This window comes from Diaporthe amygdali, assembly GCF_026229845.1.
Source record: "Diaporthe amygdali strain CAA958 chromosome Unknown NODE_1_length_4327563_cov_65_473760, whole genome shotgun sequence".
NCBI lineage: Eukaryota > Fungi > Ascomycota > Sordariomycetes > Diaporthales > Diaporthaceae > Diaporthe > Diaporthe amygdali.
Genome location: NW_026517021.1, coordinates 2,751,358 through 2,777,262, shown reverse-complemented (window position 1 = coordinate 2,777,262; position 25,905 = coordinate 2,751,358). Strand labels below are relative to the sequence as shown.

Here is a 25,905-nt window from a genome sequence, read left to right as displayed (position 1 = left end):
CGGCCGGCCTTTTCCTCCTCTGCACCGAGACTGCCACCGACCACCGACCACGATCCTCTCCTTTCCACAACCCACCTCTTACACCCTTTTGAGCTGCTCAATCGCCATGGCTGCTTAGACGACAATTCTTCTTTCATTCGACTGCTTCGCTCCGACTGAGGCTTGGCCGGCTCCAGAGCCAACACCCCCAGCTCACTATGTCGAGTTGCCGTGCCCTCACTCTTGACCAGCATTCGAGCCCACGACGACTTCGACTCCGACTCCGTGTTCGACCACGTCCGCAAAATGGAGCACCAGGCGCCTAACCCGCCTGCTCAACCTCAACTCACAACTCACACGCCTGCACTTCCTCAAAACCCCTCGCTCACTGCCAGCAGCACTCCCGTCTCGTCCCCGGGGCTCTTCAGTCCGTCGAATCCCCGCACCACCATGTCTCTGCCGCCCTCGCAGTCGGTCTCCGAGGGTACAACGCCTGCTGCACTCAACAGTCCCTTTCTACATCCCCTTCAAAACCACAGAGTTAGAGAGTATGTCTTCTGCCTACCAAGCCAGACAACCCCTGCAACATCTTCTCTCCTTGCTACACGCGGCGGCCAACGTCGAGCGACCCGAAACCATCCTGGCCGGCGCGGCCTTGGTGACCGCGCTAAGGGCTGTCCTGACGGCGCCAACCATGCCAGCGTTGAGGGTTCCGGCACGAGTAATCGAATGAGGAACGATTTGCTGACCAGAAATACTGTAGGACACACGTCGCCAATATTGACAGAGACTTCACCACCGGCCGCAAGATCATCAATCATTACGAGGTCATCGAGGAGATTGGCCGCGGTGTTCATGGCAAGGTGAAATTGGCCCGCGACCTCGACAACGGCCAGAATGTCGCCATCAAAATCGTCCCCCGCTTCTCCAGGAAACGTCGGCTCGGCAGGATTACCCAGAACGTATCCCCTTTCGAGAAGTCCAAGAGGGAGATCGCCATTCTCAAGAAAATTAGACATCCGAACGTGGTAGCATTACTGGAAGTCATCGACGATCCAGACTACAGGAAAATCTACCTTTGTCTCGAGCATGTCGAGTGTGGCGAGGTCATCTGGAGGAAGAAGGGCCTTCCGAACATCTGTGCTTTCGAGCGCCGGCGGATCGAAAGAGAGATGAGGGGCGAGACGCTGACCGATGAGGAAGAGCAGCACCTTCTCGATTTGGAACGCAGGTTCAACGTCAAGGAGATGAAACGCGCTCATCTCGCAGAGAAGACCGGTACCCACGCCGACCCTTGGAGCTTGGAACTCGGTCAAGACGATTCCGAACTCACATCGGGGCCTTCCGAGGCAGATCTCACCCAGCACGGTGTTGGTTCGATACGATCGCACTCGCCAGCTTCTCGAGGGTCCGCACCATCCTCACAGGCTCCGTCGAGAACGCAGTCTGTACGATCAATGTCCGCTGTCGCGTCCGAAGGCCCACCCACTTCGAACGAAGATGATATGGAGACTCCAGGACCCCTACACTCGAACCCGGGCTCGTCTAGTGCGCTTGCCGGAACGATGTATGGGGCTTATGACGATTTGGGATTTAGAGAACGATCTCCCAGCATGGCCGACTCCATCATATCACACATGTCTTCGATCGATTTCAACCCGCAACCCCATGATCCGTTCGCCGACGACTTTTCATATGTGCCCTGCTTCACCATCGAAGAGGCACGGAATGCCTTCCGGGATGTCGTCCTTGGTCTTGAATACTTGCACTACCAAGGGATTGTCCACCGTGACATTAAACCGGCGAATTTGCTATGGACTCGGGATCATCGTGTCAAGATTTCGGATTTCGGTGTGTCTTATTTTGGCAGGCCGATGCGAGACGGCGAACCTGATGACACCGTCTCCGAATCAGAAGCACAAGACTTTGATGACGAGTACGAATTATCCAAGACCGTCGGTACGCCTGCTTTCTTCGCTCCCGAGTTGTGCTACACCGATATCGACAACATCCCCCCGCCCAAGGTCACCGAACAAATCGACGTCTGGTCCCTTGGAGTAACGCTTTACTGTATGATATTTGCTCGAATTCCGTTCCTGGCGGAGGATGAGTTCCAGATGTTCCGCAAAATCGCAACAGAAAAGGTCTACATTCCTACGAGGCGGCTGAGACCGGTGGATCCATCCACATCCCCGGACACGTCTTCGCTTTACAAGCGAGTCAACAGTGCTCCATATCGTGACGACCACCAGCTTCTTTACGAAGATGTTGACGAAAGCCTTCAACATCTCCTGGGACAGATGCTCGTGAAGGACCCAAGGCAGCGGATCACACTAAGAGGAGTGAAGTATCACCCATGGGTACTCTCCAACCTGACCAACATTATGGGCTGGATCGACGACACGGACCCTCAGAGGCAGACTCAAGGCACAAGGATCAAAGTCAACGAGAAAGAGGTGGACGACGCCGTTGTGCCCCTGACACTTCTGGAGCGGGCGAGATCTACTCTGAAGAAGACGCTTACCAAGTTGACGAGCCGGTCAGTGGAACGCACCGAGGGTATTTCTCGGCGGAGAGCCACCAGCAGTGCTGCCAGCTCGGCCGGCGACAGCCCAGCGCACACGCCGATCACAAATCATATTCGCGACGCACGCAGAAAGAGCATACGTGGAGACGGCGACTACTTTGCGACTGTGAGAGAACATTCGCATACACACAGCGAGCATCCTTTGACCTACAGCGTAACGGCCAGTCCAGAAGAGTCACCGTCGGAGACGGAAGCATCCTCGCAACAACCGGGAGCGGTAGGCGGCCACCCATCACATCAACTTCCTGAGATCGCCACGAATTTTAATGGCAGACAAGACATCGCAGACCACCAGACACCGACATCAGCTCAGATGGAGTTCCCGCGCCACAGGCATTCGAGATCCATCTCGAATGCGGTGATTAGTCTGCACAATGATCTTGCAGAGGCTCGCACTGCACCAACCACTCCTGCGATTGATATCCATTCAGATCCCTTGAGCGGTCTGCGCAGGAAGGGTAGAGACACGAAATCATCCGAAGATTCGACCAGATCTCAATCGGTCGACAGGGCTCTGGTATTTTCCAACCCCGATAAGCGAGCTGAGGCACGAGTCGGTGTCAGCTCTTTCGTTGCACCCGGAAGCCTTGAGCAGCCCAAGAAGCTTTCGCAGATGCGGTCTTTGGATCTTGGTTGGGCTTTTGGAGAAAGCCCACTGCCATCTCCTCAGTTCTTCTCCCCTCATACTATTTCTTCGTATCAGCATGGCCAACACAAGTCGGATCCAATGCTCGACAAGTTTCGAACTGTGGTCAAGATTGAAGACCGGCCGATGACGGCCCACCGCGTCCAGGACATACCCGAGGGCAAGACTCCACCTCCGAGGCAGTATAACTCATCGACCCCCGAGTCGTTTGCTCGAGCTCAGGAGACTTTGCGTCGGCGTGAAAGGATCGCGCACGAGGACGATGTACGGCGACAAGAGGCACTGCAACCAGCTGCTGAGCTTGACGCAGTCCATGTCCCTTGTCCCCCTTCTCCGGACGACGACGACTCTGCTAGCAACGGAGCACCTTCCCGCGGGGAGACGTTTAGTACGACGTTTTCGACCAAGTCCAATTCACGCGAGGCCATCGCTACACCGTGGACTAGCCCTAGCGTGGTAACAAGTCCAGTGAGCTACACCACGTCGACGTCGCAGAAGGACCTAAGGGAATCAGATGCGGATCAAATTCTGGCCTTCCAGTCCGATCCATCCTTACCTGCCCTTCTCAGTGGGGCATCATCTGTGTCAGCAGACCCGGAAGGAGACTTTCTGGGCAACCCAGGCAGTGTCAGTGTTGTGAGCCGGCGTGCTGTCCTCGAAACAACCGACTCGGTCACACCGCCAGCATTAGCAAAGGAGCCCGTCACTGGATTTCCTCTAGAGGCAGCGGAGCTCGATGAGCCCAGCGGCGCTGTCCTTGTTGATGATCACGAACCTGAATCTCTCGGAAATTCAACGCCTACCCCGCCCGCACGCCACCTTGAAGATGACGACAGCGACAGTGATGACGGGATCCTCATGATGGGTCACCGATCTAAGAAGTCCACTGCAACCAAAGGCTCTCCCAACTCCATGGGCAAACTTGTCTTCGGGTCCAAGAGGCGCAACACCAATGCGTCCGTGGGCAGCACTGACACAGCCAAGAAGGTTTTTACCCCAGGGGAGTGAGAACTACCCCTTGTACGACTACACAAGAAGCTCGATATGCAATCACACCACTCAACGAGACCCTCTAAGGCATTCGGAAACGGCTTACAACAGTCTTGATCCGCGGCAACGACCCAAATCACTCCGTACATGAACTTTATAATTGACAAAACCTTCCATCTCAAGAATCACGCCCGGATGTCGAGTACCAAAGATTACGATACGTCACAAAAAACTGCATCGGCCGGCCATCTGCTTATTATTGTTACCACCAGCACATACACACTTTCCCGTTTACACCGGCGGCTTCAAGATCGCATCTCTTATTACTTGCATAGCGCCACCTCAGCCCGATATTCCGGGAACGGGCGGCCTGGTTTGTGGCGTTCTCAATACCTTTCCGGTTGGGTCACTGTTTATTTTTTTATTATTTTTTTTATCTGAAGCATAGTCTGAGCCGTTTTCATGCCGCATTCAAACGCGCTGGCCACCCAGCTTTTGTTTGACAGATGCCTGGGCTAGCCAATGCGAGAATTGACGGGTAGAGCGGAGCTCAGCATGCAGACATGGCACTTCATGCAGCATTCCTCATCGCACCGTTCACTACGGCCGTTGGCGGACTCTGATGAGTAGTGTTTCACATATGTATAATTTTTGTCGTCTTTTGGAATGGGTTCAAGTGGGCAAGACCTCAACAGGCATGCATAAGGAGCGGAAGACGCGAGACCAGGCACCCGGTGTTCCAGTGGTTTGAGGGATTCTGCATTGGGAGAGTTAGGAAGGCTCGCTTGACGGTCAATAGCAAGGCGCGGGAGGGAGGTCGGTTATCGTCTTTACGAAACACCCAAAGATTTCCCATCCCCTCAGTCCTGTCCTCCTACACAATTCGGCGCCCGCCGGAGTGTCAGGACGGATGGGCTCAGTATATATACGTGGTATTCATTCATGACCATGATCGATGAAGGGCTGGCGAGTGGGCCTTGGGCGAGAGGCGAGATCTGGACGGAGTCAACAACGCCGAAACTGGCACAAGGATCATATCATCATAAATTGTGCAGCAGACGAGCGGGCAATAAGACCGCATGGGATGGGAGAGTATGATAAGAATCTAATCAATTTGGCCTAGGTCATAGAAGTCTAAATGAAAGCAAGACGGGACAAAAACCTTCCTAACTCTCGCGTTTGACGTGATACGCATAAGCACATGCCTTGTAGACTCGCACCCTCCTTCCCTAGTGAAGTAAACGCTTGATAGGTTTCTTCATGTGATTGATGTCCACCCGAAATCGTAGGTTCCTACAAAGCTACTCTGTGAGCACATGTTGTCCAAACTTTTCCTTTCTTGCAAGGATAGGAAAGAGAAAAAATGCATGCAGAGTTCCTTGTGCTCGTGAGGCAATAGCGCAAGAGGGACGCTGAGGGGAGGAGAGGAGAGAGAAGGTCGCAGTGTTGTACATCGTGGTATTTCAGGGGGTATCTATCTCCTAACGGTACCATTCCTGTCAAGCGACGCCTTTCTGTGGCCGTGATCTCTGGCATTGAGAGCACATCCAGCCTTGCTCGACTTGCGTGTTCATCCGCCACCTCCCATACCTTTACTTTCTCCAAGGGCTCGGTCGAAGCCCGACTTCATCACTGAACCCTTGAAGCGAATGCAGCCAGATTTCAAAAGCTCTTCGGCGTCTCACCTTCTACCAAGGCGTCCTCGCCTTGGACCCGACGCTCGTTCTTGAGACTGGCCTGTCTTTAGCTGCAGGTTCGTCTCATGACCCGGTTTGGAACCCTGTCCCATCTTCAGGCTGAACAAGGTCATAGACAAGGTGTCTAGCAATTTCATCGGTGTATGTTCATTTTTGGGTCAGTGCCATGGCTGCTAGCACGCCCAGGGCAGCCAAAACGAAGAACACAAGAGCACCCGAGCCCAAAAAGCCCAGCAGCGCAACCAGGCTGCCTTCACGCTGGGGGTTCTCGATACTCCTCAGGATCTTGTCGAGTCTCTCGGCCATTTGGGTGTCAGCGAACTGGGTGCGGACCCTCTCGTCGCCCTTGCGACCCATCTCCTCCAGCTGCTGCTGGCTCATCTCGCCCAGGACCTTGCCCATCACCTTGGTCCAGGCCGCGACGTCCTCAGGGTCCCTCAGCCAGCCCGTCTCGCCCTCGACGACCGTCTCCGTGGGCCCGCCGGTGTTGGCTGCCAGCACGGGGGCGCGGGCTAGCATGGCCTCGAGGGGCACGATGCCGAAGTGCTCGTTCGAGGGGGTGTAGACGAGCAGCCTCGCCGACCTGAGGAGCTGCTGCTTGAGCGCGTTCGTGACCGACAGCAGGAATATGACGTCGATCTCGGCCGGCACGGCCAGGGCAGTCTGTGCTGAATGTACGGTCGCCTCGGTAAGTTTGAGGGACTGGGCAAGCTCGACGAGCTCCTTATGGTAGGACACATTTTCGGACACGCGAGAGTCGTATCCACCTAGAACGTACGTCTGTTAGTCTCACAAATGTGACGTATAATATACAGGTCATTTTGACGAAGGGTGGGGATAGAGCGGGCAGATAAATAGGGTTGGGCCTCATACCGGCAATAACGAGCTTGACGCCATTCCTCTTGTGCTTGGGCAGCCCAGCGTACGCCTTTATAGCCAGGGCGATGTCCTTCTTTCGCTCATAGCGATTGATACTTAGGATGATGTCGCCGTGCTCCCATATCAGCCCTCCATCTTTGCCCTCGCCCCCTTTGCCCGGGGGTCGTATGTCTATGCAAGGGTAGACGACCTTCAGGTCCCTACTCCTCGCCAGGCTCGGCCAAGTGCGCGAGACCACCCCCCTTGTGAACTTGCTATTGACAGCGATCGCGTCCGCAAAGCCCATGCTGCACCTCTCTAGCGTGTCAAACGGCAGGCGGTACAGCTTCTTCAGCCATCTGTCCCGCCCCTGGACGAGGTGGAGGTCGGGAAAGTGGCAGTAGAACAGGATGGGCGCCTTTGGCTGCAGGAACTGCAGGAGTGGCAGCCCGGCGCTGAGCTGGTCGACGAAGAAGGCATCCGGCCGCAGGGAGGCGAGCTCGCCGTTGAGGCGGATCTGGACGAGGAGGTGGAGTTGCCGCGCGATGGCGCACAAGATGCTGAGCTTGGAGAAGATCGAGGGTGGGAAGATGGTGTTCCCGCGCACGCGAACCTCGAGGGTCCCTTTTAAAGATGAAGTCAACAGATGATCATGAAGAGAAGAGGTGTGCCGTAACGGGCTGGGATGGGGGTAGTGCGGCGTGCGGGAAGGCGGGAGGGACCTATGTACCGTCTCTGGCCTCGTCAAAGCAGTGTTTAGGATCACAATGGCTTGTGAAGACGATAACCTTGTGGCCCCTGTTCTGCAGTCCCACAGCGGCATCGACCACCAATCTCTCAGCACCACCAATGCCAAGATCTGGATGGAAGAAGACAATTGTCTTCTTCTTTCCCGTCGCTGTCGTCTCTGCCATCCTGCCGAGGAGCTGGTTCAGTCTTGCATTCCTGTGTATTCTGAGCCACACGTTGTGGAGAGGACATGTAAGTGCATTACTCTGAGTACGGTGCAGACGTGGGCTTGCGACAGTCCCCAGCTAGGACATATGTCATGGTAGCCCCGAGATGACTAAGCCACTGATTCGCACCTCAACTTCACTTTGGGCGACGCATGTTTGACCACGTAGTAATCTCACTCCCGAATCCAAAGTTAACGAAACACCACGGCGGTGGCAGCAGCAGCAGCAGCAGTGACCATGGGACCCTTTTTCTATGAATATTTTCAATTAAAGAGAGCGAGAAGAACCTAAAGCTTCAAAAACCACCCTGGTCCAAAGCTCTCAGGGAGGGGTATCTCAAGTACCATTCGTGGAAGCCTCATCGTGAGGCCTCATTACCGCCCGCGCGAGTCCGCAGGTCTTGTTGCCCTCCGCATTACGTCCCGGCAAATTGCCACCAGACCATTCCAATCGTACATCCGTCATGCCGTCTGGCAGAGGAAATCAGCATATTTCGTCATCATGTTCTTTTTTCCCGCCAGCAAACTCCAATATGTCCTTCATGTCATTTCAATCGAATCCCCCCATCCACTGCTCTAATTCCGTTGCCTTTGTACGCCATCTACCAAACCCTTTGTGGACGCTGAAGCCGATGACCGGATGGACTGTGGGGTGAAATGTGAAGAGAGCGAGTGTCGAGAAAGTTGAGAATTAATTCGTGACGGGTCGACGTCAGAAATGCGAAGAAAAAACCGAAAACAAAGGTTGAGTGTCGATAGCTTTCCTCTCCAGTGACTTAGAGGAACATGGCGGCGACACCGGCGGCAGCCAAGAAGCCGGCAGCTGGGGCAGCTGTCATCTTAGGCGCCTACGAGTCGATAAAGTTAGCACGAGAAGGCGCAAGCACGGGCAAACAAGTAATCCAGTCACCCATTTGGGAGTTTTTTTGGAAGGAAAAAAAAGGGGGGGGGGGGTTAGCTTACAAAGCCACCAGCGGTAGAGCTGGTTGCCTCGCCCGCAGCGCTGGAAGCGGCAGAGCCAGCGGCACCGGAGGCGGAGCTGGCAGCACCGGAGGCAGAGCTGGCGGCGCCCGAGGCGGCGCTGGAAGCAGACTCGGCAACGCTGGACGCAGACGAGGAAGCCTCTGAAGCGACGCTGGAGGCGGACGAGCCTGCACCACCGACTCCGAAGATGGTGGTGGCAGCGGAGGTGGTGATGGTCGAGTCACCGCTGGTGATGGTGGTGGCGAAAGACGACGTGGTAATGGCGCTCGAGGACTCAGTGGCAGAGCCGCTCTCGGTAGAAGAACCGCTCGCAGAACCGCTCTCGGTGGCAGAGCCGGTGGCAGAAGGAGAGCCAGTCTGTGCATATGTCAGCTTCAAGTGCGGTGGGTTGACCGAAGGAGGGGAACTTACGACGACAGTGGTGGGGACGGATACACCAGCGGCTGTTTGTCGCGAAGACACAAACGTCAGTTTTCAGCCCAGCATGGAGAACGGGTGTGCCTGGATGGGCCAGGGCAGCACGTCACTTACAAGAGCAGTAGCTCACACCGTACGAAACGACAGCGGCCTCGACATCAGCGCCGCAAGCCTGGTTGGCGCAATCGCGCAGACCGTAGCTGAAGTCGGCGTTCTTGCAAAGACATGAGGGGTCGGGCTGGCCATTGACGGGAGGGCAGCCCAGGTTGGCCTGCTCCTGCAGCATGTTCGTGATGCAGGTTCGCTTGAGGAGATTGTCAGCACATGATGAGCGACAAGCAGAGAAGACAAACAGAGAGACTTACGCCACACTCAGGGACGGAGTTGATGTCCTGGGCGGACACGGCACCAAGGAGGGCGCTGATGAGAATGGCGGCGGTCTTCATCTTGATTGTTGGGTTTGGGTTTGGTTGTTGGTGTGTTGATAGTGGCTGCGAGAGAAGATTGACGACTGTCGATGTGTGGCAGTAATACTCAAAGTGGTGAAAGGCTGTTTGGGATGAAAACTTGGGTCAACACGTGGGAAGATGCGCGGTTGGGTAAGTGGTGAAGGTAAACAAGAGGGAGGAAGGCGATGAACGTTTGGGGGAAGTGAAGAAGCGGGCGCGGTCGAACTTAAAAGACGGACGGGGTCACAGATGCGGACGAAGTGAGGTGGCTGGCTGGGGGAAGGTGCGATTTGTCGGTGCAGCGGTTCACAAAGAGGCCAAGGTCAGGACTGGGGGCAGATGGGCAGCAGATGGGCAGATGGATAGACAAGGTGGGCAAGGTAGGCAAGGTACGACAGTATGCAATCTTGGAGAGGGGCCTGCACTTACTGGATCGACGGACGAGGCTTGCCAGGGTGTAAGGTCGAGATGAGATGGGGATGATGGACAAGGACTGAAGGAAGGCAGGCAAGGCACGTACATGTTGACCTGACTGAAGGTGCGCGCAGGTACCGGTGGGCGGTTGTTCTACTGTGGTACCTTGGTCTAGGTAGCTTGGTGCTACTACTGTATGCGGGAGGTGAGGTGAAATGAGGCAGGGCAATGGGCCTCTCCTCCTTGTTTGGCTGATGGTCGGTCGTCACTATGCCACCACAGTCACTGCTTTTCCCATACCACGCTACAGCAGCCCAGTTTCCGCCCCAGCTGCACCTGCAACCTGGGCAAGGGCCCCCCAGGTACACGTCCGGGTACCTGGTGATGAAAGGACATAGCCGCCAAATTGGCGTCGCGTAGCTTGGCTGGTGCGGTACCTGCCCTGGTCAATCTTGGCCTCCCCCAGCCGACCTGGACATCCCTGCCTTGGTCGCTAGGTGCCATTGTTCTTGCTGGGAAGCTGCAGGAGCTGCAGCTCTGGCCCTGATCTTGTCGATCCCCGCTTATGATGCATCTCCGTCCATCCACACCACCCAGGTGGGCCACGTCCATATGGCACACTGGGACATGCCCATTCATTCCAGCTGTGTTTTCCAGAATTTTTCGAGCTGACCTGCCCTGCCCTGCCCTGCCTGGAAGCCTCCGACGATCGACGTTGTGGACTATGCCGTTGCTCCGTTTTTTCCGTTGCTGCAGCTCCCTACGCAAACTTGCATATACCTGTATGGATGTATCTGGCAGCACCGTGACGGGCCACGGCTACGCGCAGGTCTTAAACTCTCCCAATCTGCCGTGCCTTGGTGCTCGCACTACCGTATTTCAGTCAGCCTCTTTGGACGCACGCATTACACTGTCCCCTTGGCGGACTGCTGCTGTCATCGGATCTGTCAGGTGTGGGCCTGGAGCTCCCCATTCTCGGTGTGATGCCCTGGAGGCGATACCGTACAATGCACAATGCCATCCCTGGCGGGTCGACCAAAGAATGGGGTCGGAAGCAAATCAGGAGCGGTGTTTGCAATGACGGTGTCACTCGCATGGCGGGACCGCGATCCGTCTCACAGGCCCGGGTACAAGCACACACGGCGGCGACCTTGAAACCTGGAAGGCTACATGTACGCAACACGGGAGCGGTCAGGACCCAAGGACTCAGGGCCCAGCCGCGAGGCATGCTGGGCTCCAGCACGCGTGCCCTCAACCAGGCTTTTCGGTGTGGGCAACCAAGGAGGTGTGCCATTACCGCCAATTCTACCCCGTCAGTCCGTCCGTCCCTCGCCTGCTACTGGCCCGTCCGCTTAACAGCCGTGGTCCTACGTGGATGCGCTGTGGACTGGCCTGACTCCGACAGGGCCCTCACCGATTGATCGGTACAGTATAGATGCACTGGCCGAATCGACCAAAGGGCCCGCTCCTCCAGCAACTTTTAGGTCGCGCAAAATCTGGTATTCTTTTTGTGTCTGGAGGCCCCCGGCGCTTGGTAGCCAAGGTGCTGGCCATCGCGAAGAATCAGAGCATACGGCGACCCGGCAGCTCTAGCGTGTGCTGAAAGCAGGGAAAACAAGCTCTCCAAGACCAGATGAGGTCAATTTTGAGTGTTTGTTGGCGGGCCTGGGTGGCTGGTCCCGGGCGTTGGCTGCCACCCATTGGACAATGGCAGACCTGGGCCGGGCCTTTGGGGAGCAAGGACTACCCGGTCTTGACGTTGCATTGCACCGGCAGGGGCAAAGACACGCATCAGTGCGCCAGCATCATTGAGGGGAGGCCACCCGGAGAAAGAACACGCGCCACATCTGGAGAAAGCCCGAGCCTGACTGACGTATTTTGGGCATGATGTGGGCAGAGAACCGACTCCTTCTACATTTCGACTTGGAAATGAGGACACTTGGGTCTTGCGAAGCACTGATGGATGGCCTCTTCGTCGGGACCCACGAACTCAAAGCGGTGTCCCAGATGATGTCATAGGATCGAGAAACCCAGCAACACTAACATGACAGTACCCAGGCACAGAGATGCAGATTATTCCGTACTGTAATGTACGCACGCACGCACGCGAATCCGTGCGAGAAGCCACCCACCGGCGGCTCCACTTTGCTCGATTGGGGCTCTGAACATCTGGGGGCGTTTTCTTCCCCAACTTCCCACCACCAGAAACACCCGGCCGCGGCCTTGATACTTGTGTAACGTCCTTAATTTGCGGGCACCTGTCGCCTCCAACCCATCTCACGACCTTGCCTTTTCCGTCGTGCAGGTGTCATCTCATCACTACCACCTAAGAGTCCAACGGACCACTCAGCACGCACAGAAGACAATGTTTCGTCTGTGCTGTGTCTCGGCGACATTATAATTATCAGCTACCTGCCCAACTCTTTCATCTTGTCGGCGTGACCACCGTGCGTATGCCGAGTGTGGATTAGCTCGACCAATTTAAGATGTACACTTTCGACTGTGCCAGGCCACGAGACGAGTTCGTCTCCTTCATTGCCCTTTATCTTGACAGTCATTCCGCCTTTCACCACTTCCTCAATCACCCACATATCAAAGCGACTGAGGGGTGAGCCGGTGTCGGCCAGGCAATATTTTAGGCTTTCTATGATGAGGAGGAAGCAACAGTGGGATGCGCTCAGTCCCCAGTCCCCAGCCACCAGCTCTCTGGCCTCTTGTTTGGCCACCGTCCACGGCCTGTCGCATTATCAGCGCGAGAGGAAAACATGCTGAGCACAGATCGTAGTCAGAACTCTATAGCCCTGGTAGTCCATCACTTGCAGGCCACTAGCCCAATACAGCATGCCGCCGATAGCCATCCACAGTCGGCACCGAGGTCTGGAACTTCCTGGCTGGCGGCCCGCCAACGTCCTTGAAAGGCCTCCTGTACTGCTGCCCCTGGCCTTTAGTAGCTTATCAGCATTGAGTGTAACCACACCTGGATCTACGAGCCTACAGACTTGGCCGTGTTGTGGCGCCAGAATGGTCAGCCACTTCTCCCATTGGGCCATTGTCCAAATGAGGCCTCAAACGCGGCGGACAAGGCAAGCTGAGCTCTTGAGCGCTTGCAGCTGCTTGCATTGTCCACTGTCGGCAGTCATTTCCGGAAGGTCAAACTAGTTCAACCGCCTTCATTTCAGCCGGGCCAGGACCGTTGGTGCAGTTACGCTCATCAAACCATTATATCAAATACCTTTGTAAGTGATTGTCATGAGACAGAGCTCGGCCGGGAGACGCGCTGGCGGATTTTGCTTTTGCAAGAGTTGGCTGAGTAGCTCATCGAGAATAACGTATGGTTGCGGCGTCCTCAAAGCCCTCGAGAACCTGCAAAGCATTGTGCTCCCTCCGATGGGCTAGAGCACGTTACCAGTGTATCTCTACTCGGTCATTGTCATGCGCCTAGTACAGCGAGAAAGGGGCATGTCGAATTAGCGTTCGCGCCACGTCCCGCGAATCGATGTGCGCCAGCCCGAGTTCGTCTGCGGCATCAAGCGCATAGTAGGGTCATCATCAATTTACAAGCCAGCGCACCAAAGTCCAGATCGGCCGGCAAGACCGATGATTTGACTTGCCTCTGATTGAACCTTGGACAAAGAAAGCCGGATTAGAACTTCGGTCTTCGACCCAGCGATGTTCTAGATCTACCATGCGAGTGATGAGCTAAGAAACGATGAGTGTCGTGGGCCAACCATGACCATACTGTAGGGAATTGCTGGCCTCCCCGGCGCAGTCGAGACGTGGGCTGGCCTGCTCAGGCGTAGAGGCGGGCCTATCAATCGCGCTCACCACAGCAGTCCTCGGCCTAGGATGTGTGGCCTGGGGGGTCCCTACGGTAGGTCACGTCCAATCCACCCCATGCGATCTCCCACGAGGAATATGTTCGGATGGCAAAATTGGGCGTTCCAACCACTCGGAACCCCGAGCACGTTTTTCTTGCACATTTCACGCGGGGCTCTCTATGGCAGACAGGCATCCTGCTCCGGCGCGAGGTGGATTCGCCTTCTACCGTAGTATCAGCGACGACTTTCGGTCAACAACGCCGCCATGGGGGTTAATTAAGCCTTGTGCAGATAGAAAATGATCCCGAAGAGCCTCGGACGAGGTCATGTCTTGAGTCACGCTGAAACCCGAACTCATACTGTATCCCCTCGGGTCTAACCACGAAACGGTGTCTTCCCGATGAAGTTCTCTGCGCTACGCTGTTCTAATGAGTTGCTGATCTCCGCGGGAACATCGTGGACACTCACAGTGGAATGAGCAGAATAACTTACAATGAAAGGGGTGAAAGATAACCCTAATCAGCAGTGAAGCAAGCTTTTGACCTGCGGCAGTATGGACATGTCAAGCGGTTTCAATCGGCCAAGCATGACAACGAAGGCGTGATCAGAACTATATTCACAGATAACAGAAGACTATGACCATCCTTAACCCAACTTCCAAATAGAGAGTGGTATAACAAGACAAGTAAAAGAAAAGGAGGCGTGTAGCACCTCCGTGAAGAGATGGGCTCTCACACGCCTCACCATGACTGCATCCCTCCGTCCTCGCCTCGTACCATGTATGTCGTCGCTGCTGCTGTGCAATGAGACGCAGCCTCGTAGTATTACCCAATGTCTTGCAAGCGATTTATGTATGACACCGCCCCTTGCACCGTTGAATGAGAGAACCCCTGCCCAAAAGAAAACAGAAAAAAACGACGCCCATTCTCATGACTTGCTGTCGTCAACATCAACTCGTACTCATTTCTTACACCCGATGCCGATGGAGTGCTCTAACCACTGCACATCACACAGGACTCGGGGTTGTCAATGCTACCTGTTAAGTTGTTAGTAACGTAAATTCAAAGCAAAAGAGTACATGATGGCTTACATTGCAGGACAGCTTGTGAGTAGATGTCCATCTCCCGGTCAGCGCTGTCACCATCCTTATCCTCAGACTGACCGTCAGGCTTCTTTCCATCGAGGAGCTCCTCCTCCACCGGCTTCTCGGCCGGCTCGATGGGCAGGGCCTTGGGGCTCTCGCCTTCCTCTTGGTCGGCCTTGAACGGGACGGTCCTGGGCTTGGAGGGAGATGACAAGATACGTGCCGCAGCCTCTTGGTCGACAGATGGAGTCGAAGGAGGCGGCGTGATACTTGGTGTGGGGATTCCGTTAGACCTCACAGTGTTAGGGCCGCTCACAGACTCCTTCTTCGCATACATGGGGCGCACAAAGCTGCTAGCTGAGGGCTGCCACATGCCGGCTGGAGGAGCACGCTTGCCCAGCCCACTGTGCTTAGCACCGGTCTGCTCCTGGATCTTGAGTGCCTCCTGGTCGACAGTGAACTGGATGGGTGCCGCAGCTGCCTGAGTGCGAAGGTAGTACATGCCAGTCTTGAGACCGAGCTTCCAGCCGGCGAAGTGCATGCTGGTGATCTTGCCCATAGACGGCTCTCGCATGTGGATGTTGAGTGACTGAGACTGGTCGATAAAGGCACCACGGTCAGCGGCCATCTGCACAATGGTCCTCTGTGAAATCTCCCATACGGTCTTGTACAGGGCCTTGATATCAGCAGGAATGCTGGGGATGTTCTGAATGGAACCATCCTCGGCGATGATGCGGTTCTTCATGGCCTCAGACCACAAGCCAAGCTCTGTCAGGTCCCTGAGAAGCCAAGGGTTGACGACCTGGAACTCGCCAGCAAGCACACGTCGCTGGTAGATGTTGGACGTGTATGGCTCGAAACACTCGTTGTTGCCCAGAATCTGGGAGGTGGATGCAGTGGGCATTGGCGCCAGCAACAAGCTGTTGCGGACACCAGTCTCCTTGATCTTGTCCTTCAGGGCCTCCCAGTCCCAAAGGTCGGAAGGCTTGACATTCCACATGTCGAATTGGAGGATACCCTGGGAGACCGGGCTGCCCTCGTATGTCTTGTACGGGCCTTCCACCTTGGCAATATCGCTTGATGCTGTGAGAGCAGCGTGGTAGATGGTCTCGAAGATCTGCTTGTTCAACTCACGAGCCTCAGGGGAGTCGAAAGGCATACGAAGGGCCAAGAACGCATCAGCAAGACCTTGGACACCGACGCCAATAGGTCGGTGTCGCATGTTGCTGTTGTACGCTTCCTTGACCGGGTAGTGGTTGACATCGATGATCTTGTTCAGGTTGCGAACGACAACTTGCGTAACCTCATGCAACTGCTGGAAGTTGTAGCAGTTGTTGTCGTAGTCAACGTATGCTGGCAGAGCAATAGAGGCCAGGTTGCAAACGGCGACCTCATCCGGAGCAGAGTACTCGATGATCTCAGTGCAGAGGTTGGAGCTGCGGATGGTACCCAGATTCTTTTGGTTGCTCTTTCGGTTGCAGTGATCTTTGTACAGCATGAAGGGGTTGCCAGTCTCGGTTTGAGCCTCGAGGATGGCGTACCAAAGCTTCTGGGCCTTCATGGTCTTGCGACCGCGGCCTTCCTTCTCGTACTGCTCGTAGAGGGCTTCAAACTCCTCACCGTAGCAGTCGGCGAGGCCGGGGCACTCGTTGGGGCACATGAGGGTCCAGTCACCGTTCTTCTCGACACGCTTCATGAAAAGATCGGGGATCCAAAGAGCAAGGAAGAGATCACGGGCTCGGATCTCCTCCTTGCCATGGTTCTTCCGCAGATCGAGGAACTCGAAGACATCAGCGTGCCATGGCTCAAGGTAAATAGCGAAGGCGCCGGGACGCTTGTTGCCACCCTGGTCGACGTAGCGGGCAGTGTTGTTGAAGACCCGCAGCATGGGGGTGATGCCATTAGAGGTACCGTTAGTGCCAGCGATATAGGAGCCGGTGGCACGGATACGGTGGACGTTCAGACCGATTCCTCCCGCCATCTTAGAGATCATAGCACAAGTCTTGAGAGTATCGTAGATGCCCTCAATGCTATCCTCCTTCATGTCGACGAGGAAGCATGATGACAGCTGGGGCTGGGGAGTGCCAGCATTGAACAGCGTGGGCGAGGCGTGCGTGAAGAACTTGTTGGACATCAGGTTGTAGGTCTCGATGACTCTCTCGACATCGTCTCCCCAGATGCCAACGGCGACACGCATGATCATGTGCTGTGGCCGCTCGACAACTTTACCATCGAGCTTGAGGAGGTACGAGCGCTCGAGAGTCTTGAAGCCGAAGTATTGGTAGCCAAAGTCGCGGTCATAGACAATGGCAGAGTCAAACTCCTCCTTGTGGCGCATGACACAGTCGTATGTCTCTTGAGAGATCATGGGCGACGGTTTGCGGTTCTTGGGGTTGACATAGTGGTAGAGGTCGCTGACCACAGAAGACCATTGCTTCTTGGTCTGCTTGTGCAGGTTGGAGACTGCGATACGCGCAGCGAGGATGGCATAGTCGGGGTGGGTGACGGTCATGTACGCGGCAGTCTCAGCAGCCTGGACACGAAGAGCAATCAGCACCTAGACGTCGAAGGGGGGCAAGCAGAGAGGTAGCAAGGTTACTGACGAGATCATCCAGCTGGATGGTTGTGACACCTCCGTAGACACCGCTGATGACCTTCTGCGTGATCTGGACGGGGTCGACGTGGTTCATGTCCAGACCATAGCACAATCGCGAGACACGCGCCGTGATCTTGTCGAACTGGACGCGCTCCTGGCGCCCATCTGGCCGCGTATTAGTTTCCGATGTAAGTCAAAGTGAGGGGCTTGGGAAGTCTTACCTCGCTTTCGTACAAACATCGCGTCGAAAGTGTTGTGAGGGCGTTTGAGAGGGTACGACAAGAAGGAGGGGCAGGTTTTCCGCGGTGGCGACCTACAGGTCCGGCGATGCGGGACAAGATACGGAGGGCACCGGGAAAGTTAGTTTGCTTGTGAAGCAAAGGCAATTGCGTATGGTTCTTGCCCCGGAGAAGTCTTAGAGAGGGAACAAGTAAAGGGACAGTAAGTGGATGTTGTGAAGTGAAGATGGAAGAGGGGAATAATGCACCACGGTTACGGGAAAGTTTTAAGTAGTCGTGCTCTGGAGAGCGCGTGTTACTAGCAAGCCCAGCAAAAACGCGTCTTGTTGTGGGCGGGCAGGAAGAGGACGCGCAGAGGCTCGTGCTGCCCCTGTCACCCCATGCACCACTTCCCAAGTGCCTGGGGTACTGTGCATCACAGCAGACATGGCCTGCATATGAGCAGTGCTCCAGGATCAGTCCGCTGTACTGTGTATGCAGCAAGATCTGATAAGTGCAGGGGCCAGCCAGTCTGACAGGCTGGGGGCCACTTTACGCGCTTAGCAGCTCACCCGCGGTCGTAACGTGTTTTAATGGTAGTGCCCACATAAGCAGTAGATCACTCACACATCACGACCCATCCATCCAGCAACCCAGCAGCCCAGCAACCCAGCGGCACGGACGTGGCTTGGACGAGTGTGAGTCAATTCTGGGTTTGCTGCCTGTTGCCTGTAGCTACAGTATTTATTTGAAGTTGATCACGGACGGACTGCGAATGCTGAGGAATGACCGTGAATATACTCTCGTCCTTGCCTACACGAGCCAGGCTTTTCTCAGTACGAACTAGCACTCTCACCAAGATCACAATCACAAACAGAACTGCTGCAGCACACTTCTCCGTGTGTGCATCCTCCAGGATGGCGTCCCATTCGCAATCTCCGCCTCCAGCTCCGTCAATAGCCCCCGAGAACGGAGCTGCAGACGTCACCTCAGCCCCAGCATACAGGCCAAGATACATAGATGTACGTTTCCCCTTGACCCTCTCTACTGCATTTCTGCACTGCATGCGCGTGGAAGATCCTGACCGGCCCCAGATCGGAATCAACCTCGCAGATCCCATATTCCGGGGCGTCTACCACGGCAAGCAAAGACACGATGATGACCTCAGCGGTCTGGTAGACCGCGCCAGGCAGGTCGGCTGCACCAAACTCATCGTCACGGGGTCCAGCTTCAAGACCTCGAGGGAAGCCCTCGCAATCGCCAAGGAGTACCCAGGCACCGTCTTCACCACCGCAGGCATCCACCCATGCTCCTCCTCAATATTCGACCCGGCCCACCCCCACTCCCACGAGGAGGACGGCGACGGCGAGCACACGCCGGCCTGCGGGCCGGACCCGGACAAGCCCATCCCGGACGATGCCAAGGCCATCGACCCGGAGAAGACCGAGACGATCATCTCGGACCTCCGCCGCCTGGTCGAGGACGCCCGGGGCCCGGGGCCGCAGCAGCAGCAGCAGCAACAGCGGCAGCTCGTCGCCTTCGGCGAGTTCGGCCTGGACTACGACCGGCTGCACTACTGCCCCCGGTCGCTGCAGCTGCACTCGTTCCGGGCCCAGCTCTCGCTCGCGGCCTCGCTGAGCCCGCAGCTGCCCCTGTTCCTGCACAGCCGCGCGGCGCACGGCGACTTCGTCGCGTGCCTGAAGGCCGCCTTCGGCGAGCGGCTCGAGGGGCTGGAGAAGGGGGGCGTGGTGCACAGCTTCACGGGCACGATAGAGGAGATGAGGGAGCTCATGGACCTGGGCCTCTACATCGGCCTGAACGGGTGCAGCTTCAAGACCGCGGAGAACTGCGAGGTCGTCCGGGCCGTCCGGCTGGACAGGCTGATGATCGAGACGGACGGGCCGTGGTGTGAGGTGCGCCCGACCCACGAGGGGTGGAAGTACCTCGTCGAGATAGACAAGAAGGAGAAGGCCGCGGCTGAGGCGTCAGAGGCTGCCCTTCGCGACCAGGCGAACCAAGTTAATGGAGACACGGTTTCGCCCCCAGCAGCAAAGCAGCCGCCCAAGAAGCAGCAATCAATCAAGAAGCCACAGAAAAAGGAGTCAGAGGTCATTGAGAGGTTTAAGACGGTCAAAAAGGAAAAATGGGTAGAGGGCGCGATGATTAAGGGCCGCAACGAGCCCTGCATGATAGAAAGGGTGGCCAAGATCGTGGCAGGTATCAAGGGTGTCTCGATCGAGGAGGTATGCGAGGCTGCATGGCAAAATACAGCCAAGGTATTCGGAATAGACGAAACATAGACAAGAAGATACACGAGCGAGTCTTGAGGATGGCTGAAGGATGCAGACACGAATGATTTTCCAGCGTCAGGAGTCACTAGACTAGAATCATGGATAAGCCTCGTTATAATGGGCTGCGGTCATATCGACATATTGTATTATCATAACCATCAAATCCCAGAGCCTTTGTAGCCTCTGATCCTGCCATGCCGTACGGCACCAATGGTCACGCCCTCTTCTCCCGTCAGCCAGCCCGGCATCCTTTCCCCGTCGATGATGCCAGCCTCGACCAGCTGTCGTATACCAGCGAACACGTGTGGTCCGTGAAAAGTCAGCTTGACACTTGGACGCCACGCTTCGTCATCATCTACATGGTCGCCTCCGCCTCCGCCTTCATCGTCCGGCTCACGAGCCCGATCAAACGCCGTGTCCATGATACTCCTGCGGACAGGCCGGTTTTGTGGAGAATCCGGCGCTCTTTCAGGGGCCTCCCCATCATCGTGCATAGGGTCCATTCTCGTATGGAACGGATCGTCGATCACAATGTCGACCCTTTCTACGCCTTTGCCGTCGTCGATTCTTGCCGAATCACCAAACCTGGCTTGAGCAACCAGCCTCGCGCGTTTCAACCTGCGCTCATCCCGTGCCGTATCGGGCGAGACCGCTCGTTTTCTGGACGGTTTCTCCTGGCCAGAGTTATTCGTGGAGCGACTGTCGTCCGCCTCACTGAGCGGTGGCGAGGGGAGCACTGTTCCCAAGGGCGACTCTTTCTTCTTTTCATCCGCATAGATACTCCAACCACCACCAGTTGAGTTCGTCCTGCCTGCTCCCCGTCTGTGCAACAGCTCTTGGATGTGTCTCGTGTTCAATGCAGTGGGCTTCAGTGTATATCTCTGCCTTGGTCGTGACAAGGCCTTGGGTACGCCCTCGATGACGAGGGCGTATAGACTCTTTGTATCACCACTAGCAGCCGGACCGATAGTCTGTGGTTTGCTGATGTAAACGTATGGGCTCCCGTCGGGGAAGGCCACGTAGATAGTGCGGCTGGCGTCACCATCGGCTGCTGATGTTGCGAGCTTGGTGTTGTATGGGGAGTCGAGGATGAGAATGCGCAACAGCAGCAAGGCCATGTCCTTAGGGCGGTCAAAACTGTAATGCGCCTTTACGTCGGGTAGAACCTGGGCCTGGAGGTTCTGCAGGAACGTAGAAGGGTGGAAGCGCGGTACTTCCAAGGACGAGGAGTCGATCTTGAGGGGCTCGTCGTCCTCTGCAGCCTGTTGCGGCGTGGGTATCTTGAGGGGCATGATGTGGTATGCGCTCCATTTCTGGGAGGTTGGATTTTGGTAAAGATGTTGCAAGTCCGCCATTGAGATTTGATAGAGAGTCAGGCCGTGGCGCCAGTCCCCTTCTACTATGCGATCGACGACTTCGCGCTTAGAACCTTTGCGGGCCTGCATGTCTGAGTAAAGCTCGCGGAGCTCCTCGACGGTGGACAGCGGCGGATAGAGGTCGGCAGGGTCATCATCGTCATTGTCGGCCTCGGGGTCGCGGAGATAGGGCGCACAGATGGAGGCATTGTTGTCGTCGAGCCAGTCGAGCACGAGTGCAAGAAGGGACGGGCGGGTCAGACGGTTGAGATGCTTGAGGACAGTAGAGCTGGAGGAGTCGATGCGCAGGGTCGAAGGGAGGCGGGCAGTGGTGGGGACAGAAATACGCGCCATGTCTCGTCGTCAACAAAGCCCACAGGGAGCATCATCGCAGAGGCTGCTGCTGGTGAGGATAGCTGATGCGACCGACCCACGTCATACGGTGATGCGATTGCTGATGGACGCTCTGCAGAAGAGACGCGTCGGGGCCTCTGGGTGACGCGAACCCTGGGTGCCAAGCCCACGGTTCTATCCGGCACTGGCAGTCTGCAAGTCTGCAGGTCCCATCGCTTACTACTCTGGGTCAAGCAGAAGCTTGCAGGGCTTATCTAAGCGACCGTAGGACCTAAACCTTGATAAGAAGGTAGGCTTGGCATTTGCATTTGTTACCTGTCATCAGACACAAGAGATAGGGAGCAGCAGTCTTGATTTATCAGCAGCAGCGGGGCAGGCTGTACGTTTCCCGACTTGTCCGCAAAGCTATCAGGGTACTACATAGATAGAACACAATTGCGCATCCAGGTTACTTATATACTGTCAAATAACCAACGCAATATTACACTGCATCCGGATTGGAGCACCGTCGAAGCAAAGGGATGGCAAGCTGGGACTGCCATGTGCTACGTCGGGCTGTATGCTAATAGAATAGCGGTAACTGAGCGCATAGTGAAGGGCGTCGGGTCGTCAGGCTGATTAATCTTGATTAGTATTTTGGAGACGAGAAAATCTAGGGTCCACCTGCTGCGTCCATCGTCGAGTCGTCAGCTCGTGGTGAGTGGTTGGTGCGGCGCAGGGGAGCTTGGCTGGCGGTGCATCTCCGGCGATTCGGCAACGATCGGGCCCATTTTCGCTAGTTGAAACCATCTGCCTCGTCGTCGGCTGGGGGCCCGTGGGCCCTCTTGAAGATCGATGTCTTCGACAGCAAAGGCCTATTCTCCGAGGCTTGTTGTTGTGTGCTGTGTGCCGTGGCCTGTGGGTTGTGGCCCATGGCCTGTCAGTTCAGTCGATGTTGTATTGAAGGGCAGCAATATGAATGAATGCCTCCGCGTCACTGGTGGCTTGTGTCGTGCAGGACGGATGAGGCAACGTAGTGCAGCTCGCGTGCAGCTGCCTACTGTGGTATCCAGCTATTGAGTGTCCCGTGTGCGTGGATACTGCGCAGACGAGCGACGAGTCGAGGCCGTCGTTCTGGAATCCGGGATAGGTTTTGGTCGCATCCTGTGGCTTGCTGTGCGGGATGGGCACACTGCGCCGGAGGTAGCTGGCCAGGGTCCCCACCACTCATTAGATAATTCAATCCCTCGCCATGTGGGATGGCCTGCCGTGGGTGGTGACGCTGTCGGCTCTTCACCCACTCTTAATTTAACCGGCGGACTGGGTGACAATGGGGGTCGTAGGGGATTGTAGGGGATGAAAGGGGAGAGCCGGGCGGCCTGACCAGGCTCTGACCAGGAGAGGCGGCGTGGCCTCGCCTCAGAGGGTGGGGCACCACATTTCCGATCTTGGGAACTGTCCCCGCGTGGGATGATGGGACGCATGTACTCTTGATGAAATGATGAAGGATGGTGTGGTTTAGGGCGGGATCAGAGATTTTCCTCTAACAGCGGGAAAGGTCCCTACACAGGGTTTCCGCACGCGGCCAGGCGCCCTTCCGACCGCAAGCTGTTACCAGTTCCTGTGCAGCACGCAGTTAGCGCCGACCCGCTTGCCCTGGACTGGACTGGGCTGACTGGCTGGACTGGCTGGACTGGGTCTCTTGAACCTGACTGACTGCCTGACCTCAAGCCGTCAGGTCGCTTGCTCGCTCATTCACATCCAACTCTCGTGAAAGCCCCGCAGCGCCCTTGTTCCGACCCCAGTCTCTTACGTTGTCCATATTTTTTCTTTCACCTGCCCCCTCTCCCCCAGATCAAAGAGTGCTTCGCAACACACTCCGCTCAGTCCAATCCCCTTCTCAACATCTCGTCTGACCTGTGTGTGGTTCAAGACTCATTCATATCTTGGCTCCTCCCCAACCTGTCAAACAGGTAAATAACCCATCATCGACTCTCCCGGGTCGCTTTCGTCGTCGCTGCGTGCAGGGTCCGGATGACGCTCGGCCTTGCTGCATTCTGATTACCACCGTTTGGCCGTGACCTGGATCGCCCTTAATAAACCGACCCCCCGATCACCGGCGAATTCGACTGGCACCACTCTCATACTTTACCTCCTGGACCACCCGCGCCAGCGAACTGACTCAACCACACAAAAACCTCGACTCGTGACACTCCGCCCAACCAAGGCCACAAATCATCCTCATCGGCACCTGCTGCAATTAAGAGCACCGATCATCACTCACGGATCAATTTTATCGGGCAACTTACGCACACGTATCCGACACCACCGCCGGCGACGAGATCGCGTTTACGACGACTACGGTTGTGATTGTCGACTCCCGTTTTCGAAGTCACTACTCCGAGCTTGCGAGACCGACTACGTGGTTCGAGCAACAACACAAGACGACGACATGGCCAACTTCAGGCGGCAAGGGTCCAACTTGGCCCAGTTCATGAGGGAACAACTGAACACGGTGCCAACCACCGAACCCGAGGAGGATTTCAGCAACATCGACAGTTTGGATTTGTTTGCGAACACGCAATTCTTCGACTTTGATACCCAGACACAGACCGACTTTAAGCCTACTGCCGAGAGCCCGGCGTCGAAACCCGAACCGTCATCAGCTACGTCGACGATTCCAGGCGAATTTGGGAGCATGGAGTTCAATATGAATAGTGGTAGGTCTTTTTGGGTTTCTATTTGCGTCTGATGCTTGCTCTTCAAAGCGTGCAATGCAGCCATGCTTTGCTTGGTATCCTCTGCTGGCCCTGCCCTGCTCCGTCTGTGCGACTGGCAATCCTTCCTGGGTCCAGGCCATGGGGCACCACGGGCCATCATCGTCATCACCAGAGGTTGAGTCTCTTGGAGAGCAAAGCGGTCTTCCGGCTGAGAGGGGCCGGGTTCTCGGCAGGGGACGGTGAATGCCGAGAGACCTGGCGATGAGGCAAGTGCCTTCTGAGCCTCTGACCGGTTCCGAAAAGCTCAGATCTTCCGTCCGAGACTGCACACGAAGCCAATGGCACTCTGCTATCGCGCACGGAGAGAAACAGCCTTGCCTTCCCCACCCTGCATCTGCGACCTGCACCAAGCTTGCGCCATCAGCTGCCCATCTGATTGGCCCTGGGTGCCTTCAGATGCGAGGACATGTCAATCCCGGCTGCTTTCTGCGAGGGTAGCCTCTGGGGTAGCGCCAGATATGCATCCGCCATAATGGCCATCGATGGCGCCATTTCCCGTGACTTCACAGTGTCACTCTCCATCACCCAGAACCGACAGAACCCATGCCTCACCTGCACCCATCCCCAGACTATACCCCCCCATGGTTCCGCGGTGTCCATTTCTTGATATGTCTGACATGGTCAACATCCCGGGGGCTGTGAAGCTTGTTCATCAGACTTTCCTCCTCAATCCGTGCTTCTCTTTGCTGCGTGTTTCACTACCGTCCACACGACCTGGATGAATCAAATTCTCGTGAAGCACACTTGCTGATCATGGCACTATGCCTCGTACAGGGGAGTTCAATTTCGGCGATTTCAACAACACATACGCGTCTCCCACATTAAACAACTTTCCCGAGAGCCTCGGAAGCCTGCAGCCTATTCAGCCAAATCCACAGGCTGTTTATCCTGCCCAGCACGCCTACGCAAACCATGCCGGCGCTCAGCCCAAGACGGGTGAAAAGCGCCGGGGCACCGAACCCCAGATTCCCAGCCGCGCCATGAACATGGAGGAGGTCTCGAGAGTGGCGGCCGAGGAGGACAAGCGCCGGAGAAACACTGCTGCCAGCGCTCGATTCCGCGTCAAGAAGAAGCAGAGGGAGCAGGCTCTCGAGAAGAGCGCCAAGGAAATGTCTGAGAAGGTCGCTGCGCTCGAGCAGAAGATCACACAGCTCGAGACGGAAAACCAATGGTTGAAGAAGCTGGTCATCGAGAAGAACGAAGGCAGCGCCCCTAGCAAGGCGGCAGCTTCAAAAGCCGCTGAGTCGAAGGATGAGGACAAAGCTGAGGCTGAAATCATTGCCAAGACGGACGAGGCTCCGGTCTCGAAAAGGGCCAAGACCGAAGCATCCTCATAACGCCTGAGTAACCGGGTGGTTTGATCTCGAGTATATACCCGCTACCAACTAGGTTCACCAAAGCCGTTTCCTAGATGCACACACATTGGCAGGCGTTTTCGGGTTGGGCTCGGCCAA

General features: G+C 56.0%; 7 protein-coding genes across 7 annotated transcripts; 3 read left to right on the top strand and 4 right to left on the bottom strand.

Annotated features, from left to right (window-relative positions):
* Positions 1-285: 285 nt before the first annotated feature.
* Positions 286-4,220, top strand: J7T55_006416 (uncharacterized protein; the record flags this gene model as incomplete). The annotated part of the gene is made up of 2 exons (XM_053144061.1): positions 286-527; positions 743-4,220. The coding sequence occupies 2 exons, from the start codon at positions 286-288 to the stop codon at positions 4,218-4,220; spliced, it is 3,720 nt and encodes a 1,239-aa protein (XP_053001181.1).
* Positions 4,221-6,046: 1,826 nt separating this feature from the next.
* On the bottom strand, positions 6,047-7,671 carry J7T55_006415 (glycosyltransferase family 4 protein; the record flags this gene model as incomplete). The annotated part of the gene is made up of 3 exons (XM_053144051.1): positions 6,047-6,666; positions 6,773-7,381; positions 7,488-7,671. The coding sequence occupies 3 exons, from the start codon at positions 7,669-7,671 to the stop codon at positions 6,047-6,049; spliced, it is 1,413 nt and encodes a 470-aa protein (XP_053001180.1).
* Positions 7,672-8,488: 817 nt separating this feature from the next.
* J7T55_006414 (cfem domain-containing protein) lies at positions 8,489-9,559 on the bottom strand (the record flags this gene model as incomplete). The annotated part of the gene is made up of 5 exons (XM_053144041.1): positions 8,489-8,560; positions 8,676-9,053; positions 9,108-9,139; positions 9,228-9,417; positions 9,479-9,559. The coding sequence occupies 5 exons, from the start codon at positions 9,557-9,559 to the stop codon at positions 8,489-8,491; spliced, it is 753 nt and encodes a 250-aa protein (XP_053001179.1).
* A 5,227-nt stretch (positions 9,560-14,786) lies between these two features.
* J7T55_006413 (ribonucleoside-diphosphate reductase large chain) lies at positions 14,787-17,714 on the bottom strand (the record flags this gene model as incomplete). The annotated part of the gene is made up of 4 exons (XM_053144030.1): positions 14,787-14,830; positions 14,885-17,411; positions 17,482-17,639; positions 17,696-17,714. 4 exons carry the CDS (start codon positions 17,712-17,714, stop codon positions 14,787-14,789), a joined length of 2,748 nt encoding a protein of 915 aa, XP_053001178.1.
* An 895-nt stretch (positions 17,715-18,609) lies between these two features.
* J7T55_006412 (family hydrolase) lies at positions 18,610-19,992 on the top strand (the record flags this gene model as incomplete). Its single annotated transcript, XM_053144020.1, has 1 exon — positions 18,610-19,992. The coding sequence occupies one exon, from the start codon at positions 18,610-18,612 to the stop codon at positions 19,990-19,992; it is 1,383 nt and encodes a 460-aa protein (XP_053001177.1).
* A 149-nt stretch (positions 19,993-20,141) lies between these two features.
* Positions 20,142-21,692, bottom strand: J7T55_006411 (trfa protein; the record flags this gene model as incomplete). The annotated part of the gene is made up of 1 exon (XM_053144008.1): positions 20,142-21,692. The coding sequence occupies one exon, from the start codon at positions 21,690-21,692 to the stop codon at positions 20,142-20,144; it is 1,551 nt and encodes a 516-aa protein (XP_053001176.1).
* A 2,431-nt stretch (positions 21,693-24,123) lies between these two features.
* J7T55_006410 (basic region leucine zipper) lies at positions 24,124-25,788 on the top strand (the record flags this gene model as incomplete). The annotated part of the gene is made up of 2 exons (XM_053143997.1): positions 24,124-24,391; positions 25,226-25,788. 2 exons carry the CDS (start codon positions 24,124-24,126, stop codon positions 25,786-25,788), a joined length of 831 nt encoding a protein of 276 aa, XP_053001175.1.
* Between the last annotated feature and the right edge of the window lie 117 nt (positions 25,789-25,905).